Source organism: Pristiophorus japonicus, chromosome 18, assembly GCF_044704955.1.
Source record: "Pristiophorus japonicus isolate sPriJap1 chromosome 18, sPriJap1.hap1, whole genome shotgun sequence".
Taxonomy (NCBI): Eukaryota; Metazoa; Chordata; class Chondrichthyes; family Pristiophoridae; genus Pristiophorus; species Pristiophorus japonicus.
Window position 1 is genome coordinate 109,621,165 of NC_091994.1, and position 19,383 is coordinate 109,640,547.

Sequence of the window (19,383 nt, forward strand, 5' to 3'; positions counted from 1 at the left end):
GACAAGTCATGGAGTGTTCTATTTCACTTAACATTTTATGCTTTTTTTAATTAAAAAATACAAACTGCAAAAGAAAGCAATTTGAATGGGCACTTATTTCTTATGATTGGTTCCACAAGAACTATTACATTTCCTGTGAAGTCCATGTTCAATTCCTTCTCAAGTAACTTGAAGTGATGTACTTTTAGTTTCCTGAAAATTTCAGAGCAATGTCTGCAGGTGTTTTCCCAAGTTAGGGATGGGCAATAATGCTGACCTCACCAGTGATGCCCACATCCCGGAACAAATAATAAAAAATTGCAAAGCTGAACACTTTTTTTTTAAAGAAAGAAATTATTCCCTCTGCTGGTAACTGCCATCTGTTAAGTTTAATTTCTGTTAACTTGAAATTATCTAGGCTGATTATAGCTACAGAAGTGATGCTGTTAATTATTCTTTTGACATTGGCTGCATTCTTTAGGGGTGGTAGTGTTGCCTAGTAACTAATATCATTGCCCCTCTCCAAATGTTATCTTATCACAGGTTTTCCTATGGCCATAGTTCTTATGTGGTCTAGAAAATGACTGATTTACTTCTGGACCATAGTCAGTGTTGTTCTTGGCTAGCTTGCAGGAACGGTCCAGTGCCACAAATGAGAGCCATTAGTTGACAGAGAACAATAATTCTTCCCCCCCCCCCCCCCCCTTCCAGTCTTGTGTACAGTACAGATACACCTTTTGTATGTTGCCTCTCCCTAACTTTATATATAGTATAGCGTTGAAGTGTGTTTTTATGCATTATTTTGCATTTATGTAATCCTCTAATTCATTAAACTTGGTGTAGTCTAATGTTGCAAATCTTCAACGTTGTATAATAAGCCAAGACAAGTTATAATTTGCTGCAAGCCCAGTGATATCCCATCATTGGCATGTTTCAGCTTCCTGTGATAGCAGCTTATTTTATTTGATAGCCATGTAAAGTGGAGTATAGGCTTGGGAACAGCACCACCTAGAATATCAAGGAAGCTGCACCAAACCTGAAGTTTTCAAAATCGTTCATTCGAGAAGTTATGTTATGATGGGAGGCAGTACTGTGTGGTACCCCAAGGATTGGTATTGGGATCACTGTTGTTTCTAATTTACATCACTGGTTTGGATTCAGAATCTTGATGCAAATTGGTTAAATTTGCAGAAAAGTGAAGAAAGGATTGCATTTATATAGGGCTTTTCACAACTGCGGGACGTCCCAAAACACTTTACAGCCAGTGAAGTATTTTTTGCAGTCACTGTTGTCATGTAGAAAACGTGGCAGCCCATTTGTGCACAGCAAGGTCCCACAGATGGCAATATGATGATGACAGATAATTTGTTTTGGGTGTTGGTTGAGGGTTAAATATTGGCCAGGACGCCAGGGAGAACTCTTCTTCCTACCATTGGTGGCAGAGCCTTCAGCAGCCTGCTCTTCTAACCCTCTGCACACCTCTCCTTTAACCTTCTCAAAACTCATCTCTTCGACCAAGCTTTCAATCACCCTTCTTCCTGAACCAACATCCATTCTCCAAACAGTTATCTAAAGTGCCTTGGGGTATTTTTACATTGGAGATGCATGGCAGATGAAGTATAATGTGGATAAATGTGAGGTTATCCACTTTGGTGGTAAAACAGAGAGACAGACTATTATCTGAATGGTGACAGATTAGGAAAAGGGGAGGTGCAAAGAGACCTGGGTGTCATGGTACATCAATCATTGAAGGTTGACATGCAGGTACAGCAGGCGGTTAAGAAAGCAAATGGCATGTTGGCCTTCATAGCGAGGGGATTTGAGTACAAGGGCAGGGAGGTGTTGCTACAATTGTACAGGGCCTTGGTGAGGCCACACCTGGAGTATTGTGTACAGTTTTGGTCTCCTAACCTGAGGAAGGACATTCTTGCTATTGAGGGAGTGCAGCGAAGGTTCACCAGACTGATTCCCGGGATGGCGGGACTGACCTATCAAGAAAGACTGGATCAACTGGGCTTGTATTCACTGGAGTTCAGAAGAATGAGAGGGGACCTCATAGAAACGTTTAAAATTCTGACGGGGTTAGACAGGTTAGATGCAGGAAGAATGTTCCCAATGTTGGGGAAGTCCAGAACCAGGGGACACAGTCTAAGGATAAGGGGGAAGCCATTTAGGACCGAGATGAGGAGAAATTTCTTCACCCAGAGAGTGGTGAACCTGTGGAATTCTCTACCACAGAAAGTTGTTGAGGCCAATTCACTAAATATATTCAAAAAGGAGTTAGATGAAGTCCTTACTACTTGGGGAAATCAAGGGGTATGGTGAGAAAGCAGGAATGGGGTACTGAAGTTGCATGTTCAGCCATGAACTCATTGAATGGCGGTGCAGGCTCGAAGGGCCGAATGGCCTACTCCACCTATTTTCTATGTTTCTATGTTTCTAAGACGCAATATGAACGCAAGTTGTTAGAGCTGGTGGTGGCACAGAGACCAAGCTCAAAGTGGTTTCTTGTGCCACTAGTAGTGCTACTTGTTGCTTGCCATTTTGGCTGTGGGTGATAGAATGCATTCTTAGCTCACTCAAAGGCAGCAAATTTTAAAGTTGCAAATTGAAGCTGAGAGTGTTGGCAGATGCTCTGAATTGCATTCTGCAATGCGAGTTTCAACGGGCTGAATTGATGCATTGTTTACCTGTAATACGTCCATCATTCAGTTTAGAACTTTTATGAATACATGATAAAAGAATTGCAGTCAGTTCTTGTTTTTATAGAGAAAAAGTATTTTCTTTGGAGATGTGCCAAGGAAGTTTCAAGAGCATTTCCTGTTTGGGATTAGTTAACTGATAATCCAGGCATGTTTTGTACTGTTTCTGTTCATGAGTGGAGAGTTCACCTCTTCGCCTTTTTTCCCTCTAATCAAGTGGCCTTTAAACAAGGTTGTTAAATAGCACAAAGTGGTACCTTTTTTAAATCTGGCATTGCTCATTGTGGTTTGATCAGAGTTTTATGACTGGTTACTGCTAGTAAAATATGAGTGCGAGGCAGATCATTTGTTTGGTTTTATACAGTGAAGATTCTGATCTGATCGCTGGAGGTTAGACTGTTCACATTTTGTGAAATATGATCACAAACATTTTACTGTTTTACTGCATTGCAGTATAAGTTTTGAATACTGCATCAGTTTTCTAGGTGAAGATATCTTTAATTTATTGGATTCTGTTATATCAAGGTTCAGTGATTTTCTGATGTTTCTGCAAGAATGATTGCACTGAATGGAGTAGACATACAGAACTATGAGCATGGTTATGTGTATGGAAATGTACATTGGGAATAAATGATAGCTGATGAGCCTAATTAAGATCTTTAAAAATGGGTTGGCAGCAGTGCAAACTGGCAGATCCCCCATTCATCTGTGGTCCGCCCTCTGTGTTGGGAAACCAGTTGCAGTAGAACAACTAGCTGGTTTCTCCATACTGATCAACCTTGCAGTATTTTGCATGTGGTGAGTTGGACCATTGTGATCACCCTTGTGGCCATTGCGTTGCTTTTAAGCAAATTTGAGAATTATATAACTGCTTTCAATTGTGTAAACCTCCAGGATAATAGAGCTCCTGGGATATTCTGCTATCCATAATTGCAGGCTAGCATGATTTTGGTGCAGTTGTACTACAAATGTATTGCTGCAAAAAGAATGGTCTTCTGCCTCCCCAGTGAGTAATACTAGTTCAGTGCAAGTTATTTTCCAGAAAAGATGGGCAGGGTGTTTTATTACTAATCAGAAAATGGTATCCGCATTGACTCAGTAGGTGCAAAATGTCATTTTGATTTGAGGTTCAATTGGATCTCAAAATATGAAAAACTACATTCAATTTAGTGTTAGTCTTATAATCCACTGTGGTTTCTACACCAGTTAGAATCATCATTCCTGTGACTACTCATTTGAAAGAGCTGTCCAATTAGTCGCACTCTTCTGATCTTTCGTCATAGTCCTGCAAATGTTTCCATTTCAAGTGTATATCCAATTCCTTTTTGAAAGTTACTATTGAATTTGCTTCCACCACCCTTTCGGGCAGTGCATTCCAGATCATCATAACTCGCTGCGTTAAAACATTGGCCCTGAAATTCCGAGGAGGGCTTCCCACGGGTAAATCCTGAAAAAAAATAGAAATAAACTGCGCACTTACCTGGAGCTGCTGCACAAGTTGGGATTTCCGATTCACAGGCCTCCTCTCCCAACGACGCGCAGCGCGTGCACGTTAGGACGTCCGCAGGAGTCACGTGTGCCTGGACACCCAATCACAGGTAACTTTGGAATCTGCTATACTATGAATGAGAACCCCCAAAACGCACAAACGCTATGCAAAACATTAAAAAAAACACCTCGCACAATAAACTAATAGAAATTAAAAATGTTACATGTTTTTTAAATTTAAAAAATTCCTGATTTTTAAAAAAAAAAGGTTGGGGTTTAAAATAAAATTGAGTGGGCAGGGTTTTAATGAGTTTAAATTTTTATTTTAATGTTTTTTCTATGTATTTAAACTCTTGCGCCTGCTTTTTCAGGCGCAAGATTTTAAAAGGACATTTGCAGGACAAGATCTTCGTAAATACTGGAAATCTTGCCCTGCAAGTGTCCTCGCTCCCGAGATATGGAGGATCTGTCAAGCCAGAAATTTGACAGATCGGAAATGCTGGTTTTCAACGCATGCGCATTGCGCGCTGAAATCAGAATTTCGGGGCCATTATTTTGCCAGTTATCTTAAATCTGTGTCCTTTGGCTATCAGCTGTCCTACCAGTGGAAACAGTTTCTCCTTATTTATTCTCGGTATCCCTCATAATTTTGAGCACCTATTAAATCTCTTAACCTTCTCTTTAAGGAAAACAATCCCAACTTCTCTAGTTTCTCTACATAACTGAAGTCTTTCATCCCTGATATTCTGGTAAATCTCCACTGCATACACTCCATCTTTCCTAAAATGTGGTGTCCAGAACTGGATAATACTCCACCCAAGGCCAAATCAGTGATTTTATAAAGGCATAACTTATTTGCTTTTGTACTCTACGCTGCTATTTCTAAAGCCAAGGATCCCGTCCCGTATGCTATATTTTATTTCCAGTTATATTTTAAATTACTCATTCTGGTACTTGTCTTGCTCTGTGTACTGCCTCTTAATGTTATTGTGCACATGGATGCACACAACAGTAGATTTGATGGCCAGCTGAATTAATCTTAGAATCATAGAAATTTACAGCACGGAAAGAGGCCATTTCGGTCCATCGTGTCCGTGCAGGCCGACCAAGACCTATCCCGCCTAAATCCACTTTCCAGCTCTTGGTCCGTAGCTCTGTAGATTGCGACACCAAGTGCATATCCAAGTATTTTTTTAATGTGGTGAGGGTTTCTGCCTCTACCACCCTTTCAAGCAGTGAGTTCCAGACCCCCACCGCCCTCTGGGTGAAGAAATTTCCCGTCGTATCTCCTCCAAACCTCCCCCCAATTAACTTAAATCTATGGCCCCTGGTTGTTGACCCCTCTGCCAAGGGAAACAGGTCCTTCCTATCCACTCTATCCAGGCCCCTTGTAATTTTAGACACCTCAATCAGGTCTCCCCTCAGCCTCCTCTGTTTCAAAGAAAACAGACCCAGCATCTCCAATCTTTCCTCATAGCCAAAATTCTCCAGTCCAGGCAACATTCTTGTAAATCTCTGCACCCTTTCCAGTGCAAGCACATCTGTCCTGTAATATGGTGACCAGAACTGTACACAGTACTCCAGCTGCGGCCTATCCAGTGTATAACCGCCCTGCTCTTGTATTCCATGCCTCGACTAATAAAGGCAAGTATTCCATATGCCGCCTTAATCGCCTTATCTACCTAGCCTGCTACCGTCAGGGATTTGTGGACCTGCACTCCAAGGTCCCTTTGTTCCTCTACACTTTTCAGTGTCATACCATTTAATATGTATTCCCTTGCCTTGTTAGACCTTCCCAAATGTATTACCTCACACTTAGCCGGATTGAATTCCATTTGCCATTGTTCTGCCCACCTGACCAGTACATTGATATCTTCCTGCAGTCTGCAGCTTTTTTCGTCTTTATCAACCACACAGCCTATTTTAATGTAATCCGCAAACTTTTTAATCATACCCCCAACATTCAAGTCCAAGTCATTGATATATACCACAAAAAGCAAGGGACCCAGCACTGAGCCCTGTGGAATTCCGCTGGATACAGCCTTCCAGTCACAAAAACACCCATCAATCATTACCCTTTGCTTCCTGCCTCTGAGCCAATTTTGGATCCAACTTGCCACTTGCCACTTTGCCCTGGATCCCATGGGCTTTTACTTTTGTGACCAGTCTGCCATGTGGGACCTTAGCAAAAGCTTTGCTAAAATCCATATACACTGCCCTCATCAACCCTCCTGGTTACCTCCTCTCAAAATTCAATCGGGTTAGTCAGACATGACCTTCCCTTAATAAATCCATGCTAACTGTCCTTGATTAATCTGTGTCTTTCTAAATGATTTATCCTGTCCCTCAGGAGTTTTTCCAATAATTTTCCTACTACTGAGGTTAGGCTGATTGGCCTGTAGTTACTCGGTCTATCCCTTTCTCCCCTATTGTACAACTGAAGTAGCTTCTTGGCCTTGGTTCAGTGGTGGCACTCTTGCTTTTGAGTCAGAAAGTCATGGGTTCAAGTGCCACTCCAGAGATTTGAACACACAGTCTAGGCTGGCACTTTAGTGCAGTACTGAGGGAGTGCTGCTTTGTCGAGGTGTTGTCTTTTGGGTGAGATGTTAGTCAGTCTCCATCTGCCCCCTCAGGTGGACGTAAAAGATCCCATGGCACTAGTCGAAGAGCAAGCCAGTGTTCTGGCCAACATTTATCCTTCAACCAACACCTAAAACAGATTACCGAGTCGTTTATTTCATTGCTGTTTGTGGGACCTTGCTCTGTCAAAATTAGCATTTCCTACATTACAACAATGACTACACTTTAAAAGTACTTCATTAGCTGTAAAGTGCTTTGAGATGCCCTGAGGTCATGAAAGATGCAAGAAATTACAAGACTTTTCTTAATCCATTCTCATGGATTTGGTGTACTGATTGCAGATTATGTCTGTCTCAATATCTGCATTCCACATGTTTAACTGTCAAGTGTTTTTAGCAGAAATTTAAAATTTGCCGCCTTTGCTATTAGTGATGAAAAATGGCTGTAAATTTTAGAATCAAGAATGGGTTACTTGCAATCGATGGTAGTCACTTTCAGTGGCTACACTTGTTTTGAGATGGCGGTTTTGGAATTGTTTCTGCAACACGCTCCAATACATTTTGCACTGCAAAAATGACATTTTTGTGCGTGTGTGCATGCTTTACTTGCATGAAAATGGCCACTTGTGTTACTGGGGGGCCACATGTACCTGTGGACCTGTAACATAGTAAGAATGTGTACTTTGTGAAGCAGGGAACATTGCAAAACCCCAACAAAACATTCATATTCATTTTTAAAAATGTATATTCAATGTCTATTAGTACATTAGCAATATACTATTGCTTACCTTGGTTGCATTTGCAATTTTTCAACAAAATCTTAGTGAGCTCCAGCATTTATTTTGCTTGTGTCTGGCTTTAAATATGATTGAATCCATCTAGTCTTTTGTATTACAAGTTGCAGTCCAGTAAGATGCTGAGGTACCATTGGCCTTTACAGGCATGGATTCTGGAAAGTGCAAGAATATTTCTGCTCAATTGATCTGTTAATGCATTTGTGGATACCAGGTGACTTTACAGCTGATCTCTTGTTGTCAAACTGATCCTCTGCTCACTGACCGGTCTTGCGCATGAAGTATGTCTAATCGTATGAGGTACCAGAAAGCTGCTGACAGTGAGAATATAGAGAGGCCAATGATACAGACTATGGATAAAAACGGAATGCTTAGCAAAAGCTATGACCGTGGGATAAATGCAACCCACGTGCTCTGGCAAATCGTTTTCTGTGGGAATCCGCTGCTGAAGCCCTCATCCATGCCTTTGTTACCTCTAGACTTGACCATTCCAATGCATTCCTGGCCGGCCTCCCAAATTCTACCCGACGTAAACTAGAGGTGATCCAAAACTTGGCTGCCCGTGTCCTAACTCTCCAAGTCTCGCTCACCCATCACCCTTGTGCTCGCTGGCCTTTCGGTTGAGCAACGCCTCGATTTTAAAATTCTCATCCTTATTTACAAATCCCTCCATGGCCTCGTTTCTCCCTATCTGTGTAGTCTCCTCCAGCCCCACAACCCTCCCAGAGATGTCTGCGCATTTCTAATTCTGCCCTCCTGAGCATCCCTGATTGTAATCACATAAACCACTGGTAGCCGTGCCTTCTGATGCCGAGGCCCCAAGCTCTGGAACCCCCTGCCTAAACCTCTCCACCTCTTTACATCTCTCTCCTTCAAGATGCTCCTTAAAACATACCTCTATCCCCGTGCTATTTTCTACTTACAGGGCTCGGTGTCAAATTTTTACCGCATAACAGTCCTGTGACGTGCATTTGGATGTTCCACTACGTTAAAGGCGCTATATAAATACAAGTTGTTGTCTGCGCTTGTATTTGTTCACAAATTTGTCTTTCAGTTTTGTGTGTCTTTGGATATTTCTGGTCTAATTATTGCTCCCTTCCCCTCCTTTCTTGAGAGCTAACTCTTGCAAGAGTTCAGTTCTACAGGTTTTGAGGCCATCCTGTACCTTGGCCAGATTATCTTTCCATGTGAGTCTCAAAAGTTTGTTGATGGCATGGCGATTATAGGTCGGGGCCTTCAAAGGAGCAGTGTGGTGGCCTGGTATTCGGCGCAGCTGCCCCAACTTGCAAGGGACATCAGCAGATTGGGGCCTTTAGAGGAGCAGAGAGGAGCAATACCACTTCAAGGTGCGGCGCGAGCCGATTCAAGAGGGCGACGGCTGTGAAGAGGGCAACTGGATTGGATGTCACCATAACCCAGATCGGTGATTGGAGCGTGGGCAGGTACAGCAGGAGCGGGGAGAGATTGCATGCGACATGATCGGGGCCCAGGAGAGGCGTGAGTTCGAGGGCCCAGGGGCAACACGGGCCACTCCACACTGCGATATGTGTGCGCAGCAGAGGTCTGTGCAGCAGAGCTGGTCTCCAGTCGCCTTGGTTAATCCTTGCCACTGGACCAAGACCTAGCTCTGTCAAGCTGTGCAATGTCCACCACACATTTAAAAAAAAAAAAAATCCATGCACAGGCATCTTCCACCCTTCAACATGTCATTTGGGACCTGGAACATTAGGTCCTTCATTGAAACACCTGTGAACTCATCCCTTTTTGGAGTGGATACGAGGGACCGCCGATGATGATTATAGCCAGGCATATTCCTGGTCACATTCATATGTACACTGGATGATGGTCAGGAGTGAACTTTTGGAGTAGTCATTCCCCTCTCCCACCCCAGACCATAGGAATGCTGAGGCTCACTGTTCTCCAATTGTACTGTCACTCTAGCTGAATTCCCCAAGAATAGGAGCCAAACCAGAAACCCTCTGGTCTATGTGGGTCAATTACACATCTTTATCATCTGAGCTATTCAGTAAGTTTCTCCACATGATTAGCAATTTATCAGATTGAGCCAAGCCAAGTATCTTTTAACGTGCCGAATTTATAAAGCATAAGTGGAAACAGGCTGGTAAATAATTTTGTATGCTTAAACCTTTCGCTCCGCATCGGCTAAACTGAATATGACCAGGTAATTACATCGAGCACATTTGTGGATCAGGAGTTGTCCAGTTTTTATTTTCTGAAGTTTGATATTCTGCAAAATTGTGTTAATGTTAAATTCAAATACTGTAAAGGTTACATGATTGACTACTGATGAAGTGAATAGGCCCTAGTACATCCTGTGCACATAAACCATAAAACATAGTGTCATGAATTTGATTTTAAATTTGTTTTGTATTTGGTGTAGATCGATTGTTTGCAAAAGTTCAAATGCAGTAAGTGGCTGTGGATCATATTTTAAAGATTTGTCACATGCCAAGGCATTGTATTCTACAGAATAACAAAATATAGGAAATAAATCCTCTGGAGACTGCTCCAAATCTCCAACGTAACTGCAGTCATGCAGAACAGGTGTAGTTATTGTTGGGCCAATTTTCCCAATCTAACACACACTTCTTCCATTGTAAACTTTTCCAGAAATTAACAAATCTCTTGCATTTTAAACATGCGCCTTTTGGAGAGTGTTTTGGGAAGAGGTTAGTTATTTCAGTGGGCTTAATGTTAAACATGTTCAGACAATTTACGGGAAATCCTTAAGCGGGTACAACTTTAAATGGCAGCAGGATTTTGCTTTTTGATCATCAAGGAAAGTGCGGAATGGAAGCCAAGTTGCTCGCGGCAAAGGAAATTTGTACAGCAAGTTACCACTTGCAAACCACAGGGCCAGTTAAAGGCATATTGCAAAGATCCGGATTCCATTTGCTTCATCATAGGCAGTCCCTCGGAATCAAGGAGGACTTGCTTCCACTCTTAACGTGAGTTCTTGGGTGGCTGAACAGTCCAATACAAGAACCACAGACTCTGTCACAGGTGGGACAGATAGTCGTTGAGGGAAGGGGTGGGTGGGGCTGGTTTGCCGCACACTCTTTCCACTGCCTGTGCTTGTTTTCTGCTTGCTCTTGGTGATGAGACTCGAGGTGCTCAGCGCCCTCCCGGATGCACTTCCTCCACTTAGGGTGGTCTCTAGCCAGGGACTCCCAGATGTCGGTGGGGATGTTGCACTTTATCAGGGAGGCTTTGAGGGTGTCCTTGTTAACGTTTCCTGCCCACCGGGGACTCGTTTGCTGTGAAGGAGTACAGAGTAGAGCGCTTGCTTTGGGAGTCTTGTCAGGCAATTTGTTTACCTGCTGTAGAGTAATCATTGGAAAATTTCAGTCCTGCTACTATAGTAACGTACATTAGGTTTTGATCAATATGGTTTCCCATCACCACTTTAGGGCAACTAGGAAGATGGGCAATAAATGCTGGCCTTGCCACTGGCACCCACATCCCAAGAATGATTTTTTTAATAAAGCTCCTAGTCTGACATTGCAAGTTCTTTTTGAATAAATCAGAGTGATGTGGTGGAAATTCTCTACAGTTACTGATCTCCAATAACTGGAGAAAGCGCTAAGTGGCCCCTTGGCACTCCTTCCACAAAAAAGAAAAATCACCAGGGACTCTTTCTGCGCATCTTCTATCAGCTGATGAAAGTTCCAGTAGTAGAAGTCGAGGGCTAGGAACAGCACACACAACTTCCTGGGCACAAGGTATGGATAACAGTTTGAGACCTGAAAAAGCAGAAGCTGATGGGAAAAACTGGCAGAATATCAAATCTTTGCATAAATTAGTAGACTTGTGGCTCATTTCCCCTTGCATTACTACTTTAGACATCCACTCATTCTTCTGTCCCATCTGTTTGACGATGGAAAAAGACTATTCACAATCTCTTGTGTTGCAGGCAAAAATGTTGTTTTCCATGAAAATATTTAGTGGAGCAATTCATCAACACAATTAATTTGGTTCCACCAAATCTGTCGGCTTGATTTAAGTACTGGGGTTGGATTATGGCTGCAGAAATCCAGTATAAACAAACCTTTTGTTCAGATTTTTACTACATGATTCACAGCGCAAATTCTCTGGTTTGATTACCTGATTAGTTTTGTCATTTAAAAAAAATTCAGTTACATATGGCACGATGCTTTACTTGTCACTAAATTACTTTTGAAGTCCAGTCTACTTTTGAGTAGGCAAACGTGGCAGCCAATCCGAATACAGCACAGTTCTGCAAACAGCAACTGAAATGATTAACTAGTTAATCTATTTCTGGTGGAGTTGATTGAAAGGAATGGTAGTCAGGACATGAGAGAGTGTCCTGCTCTTAGAACAATGTCATTGGATCTTCTAAGTTTACCCAGTCATCCAAAAGAGAGTACCACTGATAATACAGCACTCCCTGAATTAGCAGCCTAGATTACATACTCAAGTCCAGGATTGCGGCTTGAACTCCCAACCTGCTGACTCAGATGTTGAGTGGTATCAACTGAGCGAAGTTGGCACTAGCATTAAAATTAATCGATATACAGGTTAAACTGAAAAGAAGCTTGCAATTGGAAATATTCTCCATGCATCAGTCTAATTTTATTTGTTCAAATTGGCTTCCCGTTGCAAATATGTTTAATGAGTATTGAAAAGCAAACGTATTGGAGCATAGTGCTTGAACGGTCCTCTTTTTTTTTTGTCTGAGACCGGGGTTCAAATTCAACCCAACCCTTTTGTAAGAGTCCTAAGTGAATTGAATTTGGTGATTCTCAACTGAGTTCCTAGCAGGTATAAGTTTACAGCACAAAATTGGCCATATATTTGAAGTTTTGAGGGACTGGTAACATTTATGAGAAATGGGAATGCCACATTGGTGTAGCATTAGCTCAAGCACATTGAGGTACCTTTTCATGTGTTAAACACCCCAGTGAGCTTCACCGCAGGAATGGATAACAAGTGGTAGGAGAATGATATGCGGGGGGGGGTCGGAAAGTTACATTTTAAGGAGGCTTTTGAGGATGAGTAAAAGTAATAATGAGGTGGAGAGGTTTAAGTAGGGAATTCCATAATGCAGGGACGAGACCACTGAAAGCTCTGCCACGATGGTAGAGCTTATAGATGGACAAAGAACTGCACAATAGGCCAGAGGTGGAAGAGCAGAAGGCATGGGCATACGGCTGGAAAAGGTTTGAGGCCTGTGCAGCTGAACTCGAGGGTATTTTAATTTGGCTTGTAAATAAAAATGGCACCTTTTCAAATAAGATTTTTTACTACATTCGTTGTACTTTGTTAAAGGTAAAATAATCTCTAATTGCCTAATTTTCCCCAAATGTTACACCGTCCTCTGTTCATTGTAGCTTGGAATTATGCTTTGCAGTTGCTGGTTAGAGGCATCCTGGAAATAAACATTTTGTATTGAATTCCTTCTGATGGGTCTACATGAAATTCTGCTCCATGGACAAAAATAGGGAATGTTGCTGGTAGCTTACTGTGACATTGCATTGGAACTTCATGACTCATTCAGAATTATATACAGAATGACTTACCATATTAAAGGCAGCTGGTCATGAAGATTTTACAAGGATTCAGACAGAGGATACTTATTTTAAAAAAAAACAGTACTTTATTCCAGTGTGTTTCTGTGACAGCTTCCACCGGTCTCACCAACCTGATGTGTTCTCCTTGTATTCCCCACAAGTTTGGGCCAGTTTTCCCTCCATTTTACATTCTGCACTACCCTCTCCCCTTTTCTCTCTTTTTTGCATTAGGCATGAACTGACTTTTATTATAAATGTAACTAGGTAACCCTACAGTAATGAGATATGATATTTGCACTCTGCTGCTTGATTTACATCTGTATCCATATAAATCCAGCACTGTGCTGATGGTTCAATAGTAAGGTATATAGATTTACATGGAATTGATGTCTCTAATGCTACTGTCCAAGAGTGGTCTAGCTGCATGTTGATCATGCTGTCTCTTGTAAAAACTGGTCTCCATGCAAGTGAAATTTATTTAGCCGATAACCACCTGTATATATTAATATTTGTATTATATTAATATGCCTCAAGTGGAGCATAAACACGGCATGGACTGGTTGGGCAGTATAGTATATATTATATATATCACAATTGTGAGGTGCTTGTCATTTATATTGTAGTCAAGGGTGCAGCAACAGCTTTGGCGATCAATAATTGTCTAGTTATCATCTTTGGATGATTATATTGTCATTTTGAAACTGCTTTGGGATACCTGGTTATTTTGTTCAAAATTTGCAAGGTTTGGATTGATCGGAAACCACCAGAGGTTTTATTTAATGCAATAAGTATTAATATTTCTCACCTTGGTATTGTAAGTTCAGAATTTAAAATTTTGTAAAATGAATAAAATGTCTTGCTTTGGTCAACCAGTGATGTTTTTCATGTTTTCCCCTGTAGTTAACAAGCACAAACCATGGATAGAAACCACTTACCATGGTATTGTAACAGAAAATGACATCACAGTCCTGCTGGACCCTCCGTTAATTGCCCTGGATAAAGATGCCCCTCTGCGTTATGCAGGTATGTAGATTGGTCTGTGTATGTGCTGCTTATATCCAAACGCTAAATTATGCTCCACATTTAAATCCAGGGAATCCATGGATTTCTTAATCAACTTTGCCACATGAGTTTTCTTTTGAATTGCAGTTCTTTGCCGTCATTAAAATGATTGACTTGTTAAACAAAAAGCTACATGAACCATTTTATGTACGTGCAACTTTATGGGAGATTTGTAAATTGTGGTAGACAATTTGAGCAGTATGCTAAGGTGACAGTCATTGGCTGATAATAACTGTAGCAGTCATTGTTATACATTTGTGATGCCATAAGTCCATTATTTTCTCAGCTTAATACAATTTACGTGGTAGTGACTTAAATTTACCAGAGTGCGCACAAACTGATTTTTAATTTAGCATCATACCACCCAGGGGCAGTAATAGTAATCATCCAGATTCATTCAAATGTTTAGGATATTGGCATTGAATAGAATCTTTAAAAAAAAAGAAAAAAATTAAACGTGAAAACTTCTGCTGATGCCTTGTCGAAGGTTTTCTGTTGACTCTGATCATTCATTGCTGAAATTTAAACGGTTATTTTAATGCCTGTTTTGAAATACCTGAAATCCTTGATCATGTTAAACTGCAGACCAGTTATGGTACACATGCATTAAGATGTTTAAAAGTTGGATTTGTAGGTGGAAATGTAAGGAAGAAATCATTTAATATAATGTACATAATACAGACCATCATCCATTTTTGGTAAGATCTGCGCAGGGGAAAATAACTCTAAATGCAAAGTGCTTGGTTAAAGTTTTGAGGAGCACGGTAAATTCAGAGTTTGTAGAGCTGCTTACAGAAGTGCTGATACTAAGTTTTGTTTTGCAAAGCTTTGATGATGTAGAAACATGTTTGATCTACTGGGTGTCAGCCGTGGCTCAGTGGGTAGCACACTGAGTCAGAAGGTTGTTCATTTGAAGTCCCACTCCAGAGATTCAAGCACAAAATCCAGACCGGCACGCCCAGTGCAGTACTGAGGGAGCGCTGCACTGTCTTGTCTGAGGTGCTGTCTTTCAGATGAGACATTAAACTGAGGCCCCGTCTGCCAGCACATTTCTAATGGTGGCGAGGATTTTGGGTTTAAATGTGCATATGCTTCCCAAGATATTCAGAAGTTGAATTTCTGTAGCTAGAATGCAGAAGCTATGTTCAGGATCATTTTTAATAGAACTGGGAACAAGACATTGTAAGATGAAAATAATTCAGTGCTTAGTCATGTTTCTCGCCTTCATTTGATTCTGTAACACTTGGATTCAAAAGTTGAGTTTGTTACAGTCTTGGTCTTCACGTATACTAGAGACAATAGGAAATGTAAAAATAAATTCACCAGAAAGCGAATTAGATTCTACCACCCCAGCATCGGTGCCAAGTTTTATACAATTGATTAAAAACACGCATTTTGAAAAAAGATTGGAAAAGCTGATGTAACTAAGTTTAATTGAGAAAGTTGCTACGTTTTAAAAAAAAAAAATCTTGGGTGACTAGTTTTGTTCATTCTGTTCTCTTGTATCTCTACACTTGGAAACATGTTGATCCACATGTATTTGTTTTTTCCCCTTCATCTCCCCGTCTGGTTGTGACCAAAGCAGCGCCTTCTGTGAATGTCAAAGTCTCTTTAAACTGCAGGAGTACGCACCCAGGCCATTCGCTGCATACTGCAGATCGCTCACTGTTTAGTAATAAGGCAGCTAGATAAAAACATTTCCACAAACAGGAAACCTTTGTAACTGAAATGAACCAAAACATAAAGCACCTTTTATAAAAACACAGCCCCACTTAACAGCTTAATCTGCACACTGCAGGCTATGGTGACATTTTATTTTCAGATTTTATATATTTGGGTAGACCTACATGTACAACTGATATTTTAATAAAAATATGTTTAGTTTTCTTTTGAATACCTCATCAGACGAAACATAACTTGAGCGAAGTACCCAGGCACCATATAACATTGGATAGTAAAGTGCACTTGTGTTTCTTCGTGCTGCCAACAGTCACCCACTGTAATGTGGAATTTCTGCACTCTCTCTTGCATTGAATTTGAAACCGTTTCCCTGTGGAACTTGCAGTTTCATGTTTACACCCACCACTGGAGCAGGGAGAACTCTGCAAAGTACAGAATTTGCAAAACAGAAATACTCTACAGTTTTTTTTTACATTACCTCAATCTTGGAAATATCAAACATTTGATTTACTGGTTAGCACCCTTCATATCTGCTGCATGACAATCCGTGCCTTTGGTCTGCTCTCATCATCAGAGCTGTTCCAGAAGCTTTATTTGCGATGCAGCCAGCAATTTTACATTTATATAAAATATTTAAGCTAATCTATCATCATCATTGTTCAATTTACTAAGGTTATGCCAAATAAATTAACAGTTTAGACACATTGAGTACCAGATGGTGTTATTATCCCAGCAGTTGTGTAGAATTTCAGTAAACGCTCAGTATTAAATCTTTTGATCCCCAAGAACTTATTGAATGGCCCACTATCCAATTAATGCAAATGACTGCAGGGTTTTAAGCCCAATGATCACCATGTATTCTTGCTCAAAACTACTGTGGGGTGGGGGGAGGGGGGGAAGGAAGGAAAGTTAATTAAAAAAAAAACACATTTGTGGTGGTTGCCTAAACCTACACTCTGTCCACTAATTGCAAGTCCTGCCATTGATTACCACAGTCCTGTTTGCATATATGGATGGTGCGAAAGATGACCCAACTACTTGTCACATTCTGCCTGAGAAAGGCAACTGTGCTTAATTAAATCCAAGAAGGGATCAGCTGGACCCAGACCCCTAGCTAGCTCGTCTCAAGGATACTCTTCAACTGCTTTCAAGGTTGGATTTTCTTCAGAAACCTGGCCTGCAGATGAAAAAAAAAGTAACATTAAAATATATTAAAGACTGATCCGCCTCCTGAAAGTGGGTTGGTTATTTGCCCCCTGACCCGCCTCTTAAAACTGGAATGTGCTGGTTTGGTTCGGTTGACAATTAATATATAACCTCCACCTGGAGTTGGGGCAGGCACTGTTAAAATTGATCCCCCTTTGTCTCTCTTTTTTCTCTTTTCCCCCCCCCCCCCCCCATCCCGCCAGATTAAAAACATAAGAAATAGAAGTCGGCCACCTGGCCCCTCAAGCCTGTTCCGCCACTTAATAAGATCATGGTTAATCTGGTCTTGGCTGCAACTCCGCTTCCCTGCCCGCTCCCCATAATCCTTGACTCCCTTATCGTTCAAAAATTTGTATTTCTCTAACTGAAATATATTCAATGACCCAGCTTCCACAGCTCTCTGGGGTAAAGAATTCCAAAGATTCACGCCCCTCCTGAGAAAAAATTCCTCCTCATCTCAGTTTTAATTGGATGGCCCCTTATTCTGAGACTATGTCCCCTAGTTTTAGTTTCCCCTATGAGTAGAAATATCTCTGCATCCACCTTATCGAACCCCCTCATTATCTTGTATGTTTCACTAAGATCACATTCTTTTGAACTCCCAATGAGTAGAGGCCCAACCTACTCAGCCTATCTTCTTAAGTCAACCCCCTCATCTCCGGAATCAATCTAGTGAACCGCCTTCAATGCAAGTATATCCTTCCTTAAATGCGGAGTCCAAAACTGTATGTAATACTCTGTGTTGCCCCACTAATACACCCTGTACAGTTGTAGCAGGACTTCTCTGCTCCTATACTCTCTCCCCCTCGCAATAAAGGCCAACCATTTGCCTTCCTGATTACTTACTTTACCTGAATACTAACTTTTTGCGTTTCATGCGCAAGGATCCCCAGGTCCCTCTACTGCAACACTTGGTAATTTTTCTTCATTTAAATTCTAATTTGTTTTTCTATTTTTTTTCTGCCTAAGTGGATAACCTCACATTTTCCCACATTATACTCCATCTGCCAAATTTTGCCCACTCACTTAGCCTGTCTATATCCCTTTGCAGATTTTGTGTGTCCTCCTCACAATTTGCTTTCCCACCCATCTTTGTATCGTCATTGCATCCAGTTCCTTCATCCAAGTCATTAATATAGATTGTAAATAGTTGAGGACCCAGCACCGATCCCTGCGGCACCCCACTAGTCGCTGTTTGCCAACCGAAAAATGACCCATTTATCCCAACACTCTGTTTGTTTTCTGTTAATTAACCAATCCTCTATCCATGCTAATATATTACCCCCAACCCTGTGCACGTTTATCTTGTGCAGTAACTTTTTATGTGGCACCTATCGAATGCCTTCTGGAAATCCAAATACACCACATCCAGTGGTTTCCACCCTACTCGTTAAATCCTCGAACTTCAGCATATTTGTCAAACATGATTTCCCTTTCATAAAACCATGCTGACTCTGCTTGATTGAATTATGCTTTTCCAAATGTTCTGCTACTGCTTCCTTAATAATGGACACCAGCATTTTCCCAACGACAGATGTTAGGCTAACTGGTCTATAGTTTCCTGCTTTTTGTCTGCCTCCTTTTTTAAATAGGGGCATTACATTTGTGATTTTCCAATCTGCTGGGACCGCCCCAGAATAAAGGGAATTTTGGTAGTTTAAAACCAATGCATCCACTATCTCTACAGCCACCTCTCTCGAGACCCTAGGATGTAAGCCATCAGGTCCAGGGGACTTGTCTGCCTTTAGTCCAATTATTTTACCTAGTAATACTTCATTAGTGATAGTGATTGTATTAAGTTCCTCCCTCCCAAAGCCCCTTGATTATCCCCTATTGGAATGTTTTTATTATCTTCTACCGTGAAGACCGATGCAAAATATTTGTTCAACGTCTCTGCCATTTCCCTGTTCTGCTAATTCCCCAGTCTCATCCTCTAGGGGCCCAACATTTACTTAAACCACTCTTTTTTTTCCTTTTCCTGTAGAAACTCTTACTACCTGTGTTTATATTTCATACTAGTTTATTTTCATCATCTATCTTCCGTCTCTATCATTTTTTTAGTGTTCTTTGCTGGCTTTTAAAAGTTTCCTAATCCTCTGGCCTCCCACTGGTCTTGACCACATTGTATGCCCTTATTTTCAATTTGATACCATCCCTTATTTCCTTAGTTAGCCACAGATAGTTATCCTTCCACTAGTCTTTCCTTCTGATTGGAATATATTTTTGTTGCGAGTTATGAAATATCTCCTTAAATGTCTGCCACTGCTTATCAACTTTAATCTATTTTCCCAGCCCACTTTAGCCATGAAGGGAAACATCCTCTCTGCATCTACCCTGTCCA

At 41.2% G+C, this 19,383-nt stretch overlaps 1 protein-coding gene across 4 annotated transcripts in view; it reads left to right on the forward strand.

The window, feature by feature from the left end:
* The window catches only part of clstn1 (calsyntenin 1), a 74,854-nt gene that overhangs the window by 20,557 nt on the left and 34,914 nt on the right, over positions 1 to 19,383 (forward strand). For all 4 annotated transcript variants that reach the window (XM_070860531.1, XM_070860533.1, XM_070860532.1 and 1 more), the window contains exon 2: positions 13,995 to 14,117. In XM_070860531.1, coding sequence (XP_070716632.1) covers positions 13,995 to 14,117 — 123 coding nt within the window. The remainder of the gene's footprint in view (positions 1 to 13,994; positions 14,118 to 19,383) is intronic.